We start from the raw sequence: 14,160 nt of genomic DNA, 5'->3' as shown, positions 1-14,160 counted from the left end.
GCAGCATAGCTTGCAGGAAAGCAAAACCTGGTGTGGAGAAATACAGCTGTCCAAGACTGTTTTGAAGGAAGTATATTTTGTTGGAAAACGCTGATTTATAGAAATCAAAACTTTTTGTTGAACAGTAGCTATTTCAGTGAATACGTTATCAGATTAGTTTCTTAAGTCCAGAATAAAGTTTATGGTCAAAGTGTTGAACCTGGGCCTCCCACAACCCTAACAAATGCCCTGATCACTAGATCGTTGTTATCTTAGGATTGATGAATCTCCCCCTAATGTTTTTTCTAGACAAATGTTGAAACAGCTTGGCTTTGTCCTGTTGTAGTTGAGGGCAAATCAGTTTGCTTGTCTGTCTTAGATGCTCCTAGCTTGCAGTATGACTAATGATGTTCTTGAGATTTTTAAAGTACTTTTTGAGTAGAACATTAAATATTAGTTTTACTCCTATCTAAATAAGTAGAGAAATATAGTAGCAGTAATAGTTAACCAGAGACCAGGGCCATGTCAAACAAAATACTGCATATATGTGCAAGGAAGATTTGATCCTTGAACCAAATAACTTACAATTTAACACTACGCTTCTGCATATTATATTGTGTATATTTGTTTGCGTGTGCTATTTGTGCAAGTAGCATTGCTGTTTGTTAGAATTGCGCCCCAGATCGTGGGTTGCCCAATTATTTTCCTTGATTTTTTAACCCCTCTATATTGCAGTGGTTTGGACGTCCACTAAAACTTTTAGGAGTAGTTCAGTTGTAATGTATGCTATTAGTTGTCAGACATGCTTTTCAAGTTGCCAAAATCTCTCTTGCCTTTGATACTTTCTTAACCTGGATGTGTTATGATAAAGAGTAATAAAGCCATGAAACTGCTTATGATACTGTTTGCTGTTATAAGTCATTGTGTGTGATTTAAAAAGTAACAAAAATAAAGTTGTTTGGCATAAAACGTTTTTAAATACTTTCCTCTAATCTAGCTTTTTATGTAATTCCTCAATCAGAAGTGCTTTGTGTTTAATGACAATGGCTATCATCATTTGATTGAAATACTCTCTAAAGGGAACTGGAAGGTCTGGGTGAATTTGAACCCAAAAATAGTGCATCTTCTGTTGTGCTTAAGTAAAATTTTAATTTCATTACGATGTGGTAATGTTCTGGAAAAGCACATGTAGTATCTGAAGACAGAATTGTGTGCTCATTTTGTTGTTAATGTCCTGTAGAACAACTGCTTGGTGTTCATAGTCTATAAGCCTGTTAAGTAGAAAGGACAAAGCATATGGTATAATTAATAGGTGGGTAGGATCCACATTTTCATCTTTAATTAAAGACAAGTGGGCATATGAAATATATTCCCCCAGGAGGATGGTGAGAAAATATGCACACATGTAATTAATCTGGCTGCTGGAAGTCACAGTTTCATCACTGAAATAAAGCAGAAAGAAATGTCAGTGACCAGGAAGGCGCACTCAGCAGCCAAGGAAACTTTTCTATGGACTTCAAAGGATGTTGGTTTGGGTGCAAAAAGATCATGTTAGTGTTTAGAAATGATTAACCATTAACTATTAATTTACTATGCAAATTAATGCTGGACAAGCTGTATGTTTGTGTTTCTCTCTCTGCCTGTATTATTAATTACTGTGAGTTTACATTATGCATAAATTTGATTTAAGGCTGCTCAGTTAGCTAAAAATCTATTGTACTGGAGATATAATAGGGTTCCTGATAATCTTATTTGGTTTTCTTATCTGTATATATACAGTGTTCCTGAACACTCTTGCAATCTTTATTTAAAGAAATATTACATAATGTGTATCTCTTGAACTGCATTATCGGGTAGAAGTTTTGGCTCTGCTATTATTTAATGCTTATGTGCAGTCTGGGACTAGAAGTGTTCAATATGCTTTGCTAAAATGTGAATAAATACCGTCCACCCTAAATAGCTGACAGTCTAAGCTTGGGTTGCAGTAGCCTGACTGTTAGGGGGTGTGGTGTTTGCAGATAGACTGACCACTGTAGATACTGACCATTGGAAGCCTGGGTATAAAATGGAGCAGGCTATGTGAATGGCATTTGCCCAGGTTCCCAATGTCTGTATATCTGAGCTGATAATTTGCAAGTTGGCTAAAACCTTAACTCAATATAATTTTTGGAGGTGTCTGAATTCTAGTTAGATATTTGCACAGTGTAGGTATCTGCCTTAAAACAGATATCAAATAGGCTATTCAGAATACTTGGTCTAGCTCACTGGACCTTCAGCCCAAGAGCGCTGAATTCAAATTACATTTTATGCCTGTATGGTTTGTTATGACTGATGGGCTACATTCAGAAAAGACTTCATTCTAATGGACTCAGGATTGGTGGCTTGGCCTTTTCCAAAACTTTCTAAGCAATTTCATATACATCACATTCATATAAAATGTTTTAAATAAATACACACTGAAAAGAAATATTTGTCTATGAAAATCTGGAGTGTTTAAAGTTTCTCTGCTTATACAACTCTAGATTGAATTGTATTGTAACAAGATTTATCTTTTGAATGTCATCTTGCTTTAGATCAGGGATGGGCAAAATGTGGCCTGGGGACTGGATGCAGCCCGCCAGGCCATTCTATCCAGCCCCCGGGGCCCCTACAAATTTAAAAAGTGAACATTTATCTGCCCTGGGCTGCCTGTCATGCGGCCCTTGATGGCTTGCCGAAACTCAATAAGCGGCCCTACACCCAAAATAATTGCCTGTCTGATCTAGATGCTTGTACTGATCTCTTTCTTACTAGTTGTGGGGTGATGTTGCAGCTGTAACAGCCCAGGAAGGAGGCAAGAATTTTTGTGGGTCTTAGAGACCTGAGGAGAGGTACCATGGTATCTGAAAGTTTGCCTGTGGCCCTCCCAACTATACAGTTAGTCAACTAAAATATACCACCCCCAAAAAATCCTTACCTGTCACATTCTTTCTTACTATATACATAGATGTTTCCACTTAATTGAGATTCTCACAGATAAATCTTTTGTTCATTTTCTTTTTCAGAGAAGAGTCAAAGATGTGATATCTCCAATTGTGTTTGAAGCAGCCTACAGCCTTGGGGAACATATGGTGGGAAAGGAGGAGAAAGAGCTTCCTGCTCTCAAGCCTGTCCTTCGCTGGAAAAAGGGGCAAAAGATAGCCCAAAGGAATCAGGTTGGACTTGGTTTTAATCCTTATTAGAATGGTAGAGAAATGTGGTGTCTAACTATCATGCCACGCAAAGCAGCTTTGAGCAAGTTTAGACAGCATGGTGTGAGATCCTCACCTTTGTTCTGGTGCCTTTGCTGGACCAAGCGATGTGAAGAGACCCAAAAAAGTCTGGTACTGTCTGGGAAGGATCATCTCTGCAGAGGCAATGCAGAAGACATCTTAAGTCCATCCTCTCAGACATCTCTGAATCCCTGTCCCATTAGCCTTAGAGGGGTCAAGACTTTGACAGTAGGTAGGGCATCTTTAGGATGATGCTGCAGGAGGGAATACTGCAGTCTGTTGGGAGACCCACTAAGACTGTTGTGACTTGGATCCCTAGAAGTGTCTAAATTATGTTGGGGATTTGTGTAAATTTACAAAGCAGACCAGAGTGGGGAAGGCAACAAGGTGATATCAGTCGGCTTTAATCCCATCCCTTGGACTGGTCTGTACTTCACCTGTGAGGGAAGCAGCACCATCGAGGGAAGCAGCACCATCCATCTCCTTCATGGTACCCCAAACCCGGCCCCCTCTAATAATAGCTGGTCCTCACTGTTGGTTGCCTTGGCCTTGCTACCTTGGTATTGGCAGTAATGGGGCCTTTTTTCAAAAAGGGTTAAGTGTAAGCACAACCACAAAATTCTGGGAATCCTGCTTTCTTCCAGTCCAATTCAAAAGAGCACTTTTGCCATTTTCTAGATGGGAGCAAGGGAAGGCCCTCAAGTTTCAGGATCTTTACTGCTCATAAATCTGTGTTTTGACTTGGTTCTTGCATGTGTCTATACCCCCTTGCATTTAAGGATATGCAGTATATATAAAGGCATATTTCATTTTGAAAAGTTATTTAAAAAAAGAGTTGAATTAAAGCCAGGACCTTTTGAGGGAGGTGGAAGAGTAAAATGCACTGAAGAACCATCCCACATGCAGCTAAATATCATACCCTTTCAAATATATTATAAAAATTAGCTGTATAGCAGAAAACCTTCATGCCTACAGTGTGGCTGAAAATTAAATCTATTAGGCTAAACTATGTGAATCTTTTACAATGAATATAACAGAGAACGTCAGATCCTACCTTAGGGGCCAATGTCAGATCAATATTAAAATACCTAGATGTAGAGATTACAAAACACAGAAAGACAAATATTTTGAGAATGTCCTTGAGTTGTTTCCTTCTGTAATTTGTATTTGGGGAGGGAAACTAGATCAATGGTCTCTTCCCATGTGCCTTCCAGATGTTGGTCTCTTAGTCAAAGTAATAAATGATTTGGGGCGGGGGTATGACAGTGTGGAAGAAATCAAACTTTGCGTTGTGGTTGAATCAAAACTGACAGAGCCAGCTTTTCTTTATTGAGGGCTATACTGTGATCACAGGGAGAATTCCACACGGCAAGATTTGGGGCGGGGGTGTGATAGCTAGTGTATTTTTAGCAAGTAAGATGAACTGAGTTTTACATCTAGCGTGGCATTTCTGTGAGAGAAACCTGACTGAAGAGCCTCTTGGAATAGCAATATATCTTTAAAAAATTATATATTTTTATAAGAATATCATTATTTACTAGTTTTTATTCAGAATTTTTTTGTAAGTTCTCAAATAAAAATCACTTTTGAAAACTAAGCAGGATAGTTGACAGATGAATATCAATCTGAATCCAATAAAGAGGCTTTTTTCCCCAAAGGAACCAGTGATTTTGGGTGTTACCTTTTGGTGATCCAACCCAAGGTACATTAAATGATACAGATTCTTAGAGGGCATGTGTTCAGTACTTTAAAAAATTCAGGCCCCTTTCACACATTTGAATTTGATTATTCAAAAGCCGTCACGTACCCAATCACTAATCACTGTTGAAACTGAGATCAAATAAAGCATATATGACTAATATTTGTGCTTGTTTTGTGTAGTATTCAGATAGACAGAGCATGTCTACATGGGCAATTAATGTGAAACAATAAACTTTGGAGTTTATTACTCCGGAGTTTATTGCTTCTGGGCATGCCATTTGAACGTGTACCAGGGACCACAGCACGTTGAGCTGGGTTGGAGCAGCCCCGGCTGGCAGGGAGCTATGGGGGGTCAGCCTACCAGACCAGGGCTGTTCCTCCTGACTCAATGTGGTATGGAGAGTCTGGCTGGGGTGCAAGGGTGTGCTAGTGCAGGGGTAGCCACCGGTCAGCCCCTGCACTGAAGCACTCTTCTGCCCCAGCCAGCCGTATAAGCATCTACATGTTAATTAGTTTACTCCAGCCTAATTGCCTTGCAAGCATAGATGCCAAGATGTTTACTACAGAGCTAATTACTCAATTCTGCAGTCAACATCTCGTGTAGATGTGCCTAGTGTGACTTGGGATCTTCATAAATCCTGACTATAAACATTGTGATTCTGTGATTAGATACTAACCTGCAGTTTTACAATGGTCATTTTAAAATGGTATCAAAAATTGTCATTTTGCTATACAGTACATCTGGCTAATTTTATGAATAAGCATGTAAGGAAATCAGGACTTTGGAAGTGTAGTTGGTGTTGTGGGCGGGAGTTGTGCCTGAAGGCAGAGTGAGAGACAGAGGTTTGAACCTCCATCTTTGAGCAATCCATTTGAGTTCTGCTAGAACAGGGGTGGGCAAAATGCGGCCCAGGGCCAGATGAGGCCTGCCAGGCCATTCTATCTGGCTTGTGGGGCCCCTAAAAAATGTAGATATTAATAATAATCTGCCCTGGGCTGCCTGTTATGCAGCCCTCCATGGCTTTCTGGAACTTAGTAGGCGACCCTCTGCCCAAAATAATTGCCCACCCCTGTGCTAGAACTATTTGAGGCACCACAAGTCATGACAAGGGTCTGTAGAATTTAGACTATATGTATATATTAACCCATATGTAAGTTATTAGATCACATCAGTAAGCTTGAGTGGTTACTTCTACTGGGAGTTAGGTTTATTTTTCATGGCCCTGATATCCCTGGACATAAAAGACTTTTCAGTACATGGCTCTCTCTGTGGCCAAGTAGAAATGGTGCCCCATAATCCTCTGTCCCTATATCCCACCACTATGGTCTGAGAAAACCATTGGTCTCTGAACCCTATATTTTAAGACAACTTCAAACTATATAAACTTTTGTTTGGCATCCCACTGCTCTATGGAGCTACCTTGAAAAGAGGTTTCACGAGCAACTACTAGCACAGAAAAGCTATGTCATCTTGATGGCATAATACTGTGAGAAACCTTGTAGGGTTTTCTGTCTTAGAAATCATTTTTTCCATATGAGAGAACAGCCTGGTCCCTTGTTATGTTTGTGCTTAGATGACATTGAAAGAATGCATAGATAACTACCTTGTATAAAATGTATTTATTCATTCTTTCATCCACCTTTATCTTAACCTTTAGCTCTAGGCACTACAAAATATTTGTTCAAAAAACAAAACAGAACAAAGCAATTGAGGTGCATTTATATAGCACTGACTATTGAATTCAATTGTATCCCTAATTGCCCTGGAGCGAAATCATAATGTAGTTAAAAACTGTAATTTCAGATGGGTCTCAGCAAATGCACTTTAATTGGAAATTGCCCTTGAAAAAGGATGCAAGCATGAGACTTTTCATAAAATTTGTATTGGACATTTTTCAAAAGCAAAGAGACTATAATTTAGTAAATTGGAATAAAAATTAATTAAGTTGGCCTGAGGGACTGATTGATTCAAGGGATGCTAACATTGGACTACACAATGACTTGTACATTCTCTCTGTATCAGTGGTCCTCAACCTTCTTAGACTCAAGGTACCCCTCTTTTGACTTGAAGGCACCCCTAAAAAATGCCAGCTCTTAATTTTCACTTTTTTTACTACAGAAAAATAATAAAGCAATTCTTGTGTTGCAAAGAACTCACAATAATCACAACAGATCTATATGTTTTTAACGTTATAGATTCCTGTTAGAAATCTTATTTGGACACCTAATAGTGCCAGAATTACATGGGACCCCATAATACCCTTGACAGGATCTCAAGGTGTCTCAGGATGCCATAGCATCCTGGTTAAGAATCAGTGGTCTATATGAAGCTATGTTTCCTCTTGTGTTATATAATTCATGATAATAAAAGCAGTAATGTTGGGTTTATGTGTGCATCTGTTGATGTAAATCTAGGTAATTTGTAGAATCATCAGTTGATAGCTGTCTCAGTGGGGAAGATCCCAGCTGCATAGGCTGGAGATGGTCAGCTATTTCATTTTCTCAGATATAAAACTTACGTATCAACGTAGAAAGGAGAAGCAAATTATATTTTTCATTGTGAACATTAGGAGCCTTCCATCCAAAGGTTGACTTTTCTTTAGCTTCCTTGCTGCTTGCCTTTTCTTTGTCAGTGCCTTGAGTCCACTGTTACTTCAACCCCTATCTCTACATGGGGAAAAAAGGCTTGCTACTTAGAATAAGCTAACCCCATGTAGAATTTCACTTGATTTAGCCCAGGGGTTTTCAACCTTTTTTGGTCGGTGTACCCCCAGGGGCTGGTTGAGAAATGGGGAGTCCCCTGGCGGCCAGTTGACGAGTGGGGGGTCCTCTGGCAGCTGGTCCTCAAGCAGGTGTAGGGGTTGGGTCAGAAGTGAGGCTGGCAAAACTCAAAGTGCCGGCAGCTTCTCTGCACCGCTGCCACGTACCCCTTGGGACCTTCGAAAGTACCCCCAATTGAGAGCCCCTAATTTAGCCTATCTAAAGTGGTTTGCAATGTAACATTTATTATTGTACATGTTGTATAAATATATGTTGACAGAGTGAGAAATTATGACTAGCAGCATATTTGATGCATCCTTTAAACAATATTTGAAATTAATTTGTGATATATTAGTTCCCTGTCTGTTTTAAATGGTGTAATATAATCCCCTGCTATTAGTTACACCACCTTAGGCTACGAACTTATTCATGCCAAAACTGTGTATTTTCCCACAATGTCTCCATTTTATACATTGGTCTATGCACATCCTTTCACAGCATCTGATGAAGTAATTTCCAGCTCACAAAAACTCATGATACACATACATACATACATACATACATACATACATACATACATACATACATACATACATATATGTGTATATATGTATGTGTGTGTATCTCTCTCTCTCTCTCTAATCAGTTAGCATGTGAGTTGCAAATCTACCCGGCTTTCTTCTTGATAATAAGAAGCCCCTCTTTTATAAAGTTTGGGAACTTTGTAATCCCACCCCAGTATTTATATTTAGAAAACCAGTAACAAAATTAAACATAAATAAATCTAGGTAGACAGTGGGTCTAGTACAAGCCAGTGGAGATTTGTCTTGAGCTGGATTGGAGGGCATTTGCTTCTTTTTTTTACATTATATGTTTTTCTTATCAAACAGGAATAATTCTGTAGTGCTGAGAAAACAATGGCAATACTGTAATATTATATTATAGTATTATATTATACAGTATCCTTAAAGTGATTTATTAATTAGTTGTCCTCCTTCATCTCTGCTGTTCTGGAGCTCCTTAGTAAGGAGAGTTGGATCTGAGTATTTTTTGTCAATTATTTGGCAACTCTTTCACCAATGAAGAAAATTGTTTAAGGGCTGAAGACTGGATTATGTCTTGCACCTGTCTATCTTAGGTGTTCTTATGGCCAGCATTACTGTTATGTGTGGGGTGTACGAAATGAGCTGTATTCGATGCGGATTCGGCCCAGATCAGGGACAGTGATTTGATTTCTTGATTTGGATCACTGTCCCTGATTTGATTCAGCCGAATCCGAATCTGAAGATTCAGTGCCACAGCTTTAAATATTTTTTCTATGTAGCTCGAGGTACCAGGCACAGCTCTGTGATCCTGAAGTGGATGGAGTGTCCCTCAGGAGTGTGTGGGGGTGCTCCCACATGCTTGGCAGTGAACCTGGAAGTGGACTGGAAGTACTTCCAGTCTACTTCCAGGTCCACTGGGGAGTGCATGGGGGGGTCCCCCCACCCTCCGGCTCAGTGATTGGCCATGGAAGACCCCAGGTGCCCCCCTGACTCAGGAGGCACCAGTTGCCAAGCTGGGGGAGGCATGAGGGGGTGGCCTCCTGCATGCTCCCTGGTGGACCTAGAAATGGACTGGAAGTACTTCCAGTCCACTTCTGGGTTCACTGCTGAGCACATGGGGGGGCTCCCCCACGCTCCTGTGGGACACTCCATCCGCCACAGCATCACAGCGTTCACGAGCCACGCCTGGTACCTCGAGCTATGTAGAAAAAACATTTAAAGCTGTGTCTATATCCAAATCATCAAATCTTTCTGAATCTCTCCAAATCAATTTGGAGGGTTCCGTTTCGATTCAGAGAGATTCAGGTGCCTCCTGATTCAATTTGAATTGGAGATTTGGCCACCGAATTGGACTGAATCTGCGCTGAATTGAATCAGGGACCAAAGCTTCGCACAGCCTTAATTGCCGTGATCTCTATTTTGTGCATTTCTTCTCACAAATGGTCTTATAACATAGGGGAAAGTGCTCTTTTCCCCATTTTACGCAGTAGAAATTGAGACACAGACAGACACTGTGACTTGTATAGGCTTGGTAGAGTAGGGGTCTCCTGAGTTCCAGACTAAAGTCCTAACTGCTTGACTATTTTTCCTCTCTGGGATAGGCTCCAAATCATTGTCCCACTTTTGTTCTTCCAGAGATCTGCATCAGCGTTTCAGTTCATTCCAGGAGGTGTCCTTCTCTCATTGTTTAATTAAAAATATTTTCCCTAAAGCAGTTAATACCACCCACCTCTCAATTGTCTTTCTTTGTACTATAGTTGTGATTCTGGGGTCAACTATTAGAATCAATCCTGAACTGGCCATGAGTGGGTACTGTTCATGCCAGTGAAGCAAATACAGACCCTACCCTGAGTCCATACTGGATCAGGCCAGGACTGAATTTACTTTTCTTTTTCTTAATAAAGGAAAGTGTTACACTTCCAGAAACAGGTCAGATCTGAATTTGAACAGTAGGTGTGAGGCTGATTTGTAACTCTGAAATGTTTATAATGAGCTGTCTTGAATAATATTAGAGAGACCATTTGTATTGACTTTAATACATGGCATCTTAATTTTGCTAAGCTTATTCTCATGCAATGGTAGATAGCTCTGCAATTCTTAATTTGTCAACAGTGCAAAAGGCAGGATACTCAAGACCCTGTTGCACATCTTTATTTCTCTTAGGTTGAGAACTCATGGACTTAAGACCCATGATTCTCAACAGGGGTGTCTGGTTCAGAGGTGAATAAGTTTTAGTTGGAGATGTGATGATGTAGACTATATCCTAAAGAGTATGCCTTTCTGAACTAGTTAGTCTCTAAGGTGCCACTTTACCCAGCATTCTGCCAACTTTATATCTATGCCATTTCACATCTTTAGGGATGGGCAGTGGATACATTTATGCTTGTTAATTTGTACTTGGAGTTTCCAATAGCTAGATGAAAGGGGTTTTTTTTACTGATCTATTCCCCTGACACCCTGCTTCCTTAAAGTTTTTTTCTCTTCTCTTTCTCCTATTTGCCCAGTATTCTATCTTTGTTTTGGTGACTGTGCCCATGTTTATAGGATGCCATGCCTGCTATAACCTGGTAAAAAGGACAGGTAGGAGGACCGAACTGACATTCAAAACCAGATTTTATAGGAAGGAGAAAAACATTAAATTGGATCTTACCTGACACTATAAATATCAGTGTATAATTACTGAACCTGTATTACAGAGCTTCTCAATTAGTAAAACAGATTTATTCTTCTGTGTTTCACCTGGTTAGAGTAGTTTAATTCCTCAAGTAATTTTATTCAGGTTTAATAAAATAATAATTGCTGGCCAGCTTCTGTTTCCATGTGCTTTACTAATGTGTTGTAAATATACAGTTGTTTTCTTTGTGTGCAAATGTAGTACTTCATGGGAACACAGGCAGAAGAGCTTCCTAGCTGATTTCAGACCCTCCTGTTCTGTACCATACTGTATTGATACAGCTGTTTTGTTTTAGTATCTTTCAGTGGTCAGTATCCTTCTGCACCTTTACAGGCGATATGGACTTCACTCCCCCGTGTTGCTTTTGCTCCCATATTCACTATAGAGATTCTGTAAATAATAAATAATTTGCTCTTATTTTAGCCAATGCATGTAATTAAATCTAGGAAAGGATTTTCAGAACATTAAGTGCTTTTCTGGATGGAGCTGAATTCAGTCTTTTGTGTACTTGGCTTTGGGCTATGTAGTTTAATAGGCAAGTACTGTGAACAGTGCAGTGAAGTGGAGGGTGTCAGGGTAGGTTCCAGAACAGTCTGTTCACCTAATAATCAACAGGCATGTCTATCTTACAGCTTCATTTTCAGCACAATTTAAAAATTTCATCCAAGGTTTAAAAAAAATCGAGGCTGAGCTTCCTGAATCGACAATTAGGTATTTGAACTTGTGGCCTGATTTTCAAAACTGCTGACCACACAGTAGGCAGGCAAGCTTCTTTGGGTAGATGTGATATCTTTTATTAGACCAAGTGAGTAGTTGGAAAAAAAGTTCTTTGCAAGCTTTTGGGTGCAGTCACCCTTCTTCAGGCTTATGGAGCCTCTGCTGGTCTGAGACTGCAAGGAATGCTGTTAGGTTCTCAGTGCCTTTGAAAATCAGGTCCCTTATTCAGGTGGCTAAATGTGGACCTGGAAACCTAACGCTATCAGTTAACATAATGATGTGCCTGGGATAAAAACTCAGTAAGAGCAAAAGGGGTTTGAAGACCTTTACCTATGTGTGTGCTTGTGTTGTTAGCACTAATCCCCAAGTCATCCTTTCACATATAGTATGGGACTGACCTCTGTCCAGTTTAGTGCTAAGAAGAGCATTCTTTTAATCAAATGTTGATTGGGAAGATTATTACTGTTTATATCACCTTTTTCTTAAGAGCTAAAAGCATAGCTTTTGTAAGTATGTACCACAGCATTTAGCCCAGAAATTCTGACCATGGAGATTAAAGGGTCATTTCTCTCAAATGTACTTATATTAAAGTGAGTGACATCTCTCAAAATTATTTTATCTCAAGAATGGGATCCTTCTCATCCAGGCAGGACAGTTGTCCTCCATGGCAAAGAAAAAGAAGCTTACCTCTTGAAGCTGAGTTCTTTATGAGTTTTCCCATGTGTAAAGTTTTGAGAAAACAAAAAAATAGGAAAGGGAAAAGGAAAATGAACACAACAGATGGTCCCTTGAACTGCTCACCACTTTTTTCTTTCTAGAACTGGGCCAGCCTGCCCATGGAGCCATGCTATCTGGTTTGTGGGTCTCCCCACAGGTCCAGAAATTTGTCAGATGGGGAGCAGTGATAGCATTAATTCCCTATCCCCTGCTACCAACTTTTTGGATCTGTAGAGAGCCTCATTGACTAGATGACAGTCCTGTGCTCTGGACCATGCTGGTGCCTGGTCGGGCCTGTGTGTGGCTGGATCTGGATGTGCAGTTGGGCCAGTGAGCACTTAGATCCATCCGTATAGAGCCAGGCTAGTGTGCCAGAGTGTGCACACAAACCAATCTTGAGTTGTTTCCAGCCTGCCGTCGTGCAGACAAGCCCTGCACCACTGATCCAGCCCACAGGACTGAATAGGCTGAACACCACTGCCTTAGAGCAACAGTTAGTAATTTGACCTCACTCCTGCTCAAGACACTTGAAGAGTCAGTCAGAATGAGAACAGGCTCTGTGCTTTGTATGCATCATCCAGGTAAGATGAGGCCCTCACTGGTGTTTTAGTCCTTTTAAAGTCGTTTTTCAGCCTCTTCCTTAAATGGCCTGATAGTCTATACAATTGGGCAATGGTCTCTATTCTTTCCACCTGTTTAAGACTGTGACCACATTCCTCTGGGAGTCTCTTAACAGGATTCAGGCTTGATAGACCCAGGTACCATGGGCAGGCTCCTGTCTTATCTACCATTGCGTCTCACATCTGAATTGCTGCAGAGATCAGCATGGCCATATGTAAGGGAATCTGAAATTCAAAACTATGTACCCTCTTCTACCTGCCTCCTTTGCCTTTATTTTGTGGAAGGATATCACTGCCACCACTAGTAAAACTTGTCGCGCCTAGGCACGGTGAGCAGTCAATGATTGTGGGGTTTTTTTCTGTTGTTGATTTCACTGATAAATTTTATTTTACCGCATGCATTGTCAACTACCACTGGATTGTACAATAGTTCGTTAGGTTGGACAGTAGTTATATTATTCTGGAAGTCTTAGTAGAATGTTTTGTCAGTAATTTGACAGTTCCAATAGCTTTCCTTGTGTATAGGAATGAAATGTTTTCTTAATATAAATAATATTACAAGGAAAAGGAAAAATCTTACTTCAGTTACAGATGCATGAAGAGTTTTGATTAATATTTCCTTCTTGTTTCAAATCTCTCTGCTGCTTTAAATTCTACACAAGCCCAAATGTTCTCCAGAGCTTGCATTTTCCACATTTATCTTTCATTTTTTATATGCACATGTTGGAACCAGAAACAGGACTGTCAAAAATATTGTGCAAGAGGTAATTCTGACCTGGCCAAAAGGAAAAGGCTTGAGGGTGTCTGTTTCTGGGGAGCTTTCCGCTCTGTTTTATCAGCATGCGAAAAGTTCAGATAAAAATGAGATTTGGCTGTCTCTGAATCTCTTGAAGTTTACTCTTGTCTACGTTTGGTACTGTGATATCTCTCTTCTCTGTTTTTTACAGACTGTTTTTGAGAGGAATTGTCAATCAGATGATTGTGCTGCAGATTTGAAACTTCAGGGTAAATTACTACTATCAAGGTAAGTAAATGAAACCTATATTCTTCCTTTTACAGAAACTTGTATCGTGTTCTTACTTTTACATCTAATATGTTATTGATTTTATGAAAAGCAAAATACAAATCCATGCCCTGCCTGTGTACATCTAGGATGATGATTAATACATATTATAATAGTGCTCGAGGCTCTTCCT

The 14,160-nt window shown here is 39.9% G+C and overlaps 1 protein-coding gene across 1 annotated transcript in view; it reads left to right on the top strand.

Annotated features, from left to right (window-relative positions):
• ITGA9 (integrin subunit alpha 9) overlaps positions 1 to 14,160 on the top strand; it is a 354,975-nt gene that overhangs the window by 178,522 nt on the left and 162,293 nt on the right. The window contains exons 16-17 of the mRNA XM_090050256.1: positions 3,024 to 3,173; positions 13,912 to 13,988. Of these exons, the coding sequence (XP_089906382.1) occupies positions 3,024 to 3,173; positions 13,912 to 13,988 (227 nt within the window). The remainder of the gene's footprint in view (positions 1 to 3,023; positions 3,174 to 13,911; positions 13,989 to 14,160) is intronic.

Source organism: Crocodylus siamensis, chromosome 5 (genome assembly GCF_052110815.1).
Source record: "Crocodylus siamensis isolate JL-2025a chromosome 5, ASM5211081v1, whole genome shotgun sequence".
NCBI lineage: Eukaryota > Metazoa > Chordata > Crocodylia > Crocodylidae > Crocodylus > Crocodylus siamensis.
Note: the sequence above shows the minus strand (reverse complement) of the source record. Positions and strands in the feature narration are given on the sequence as shown.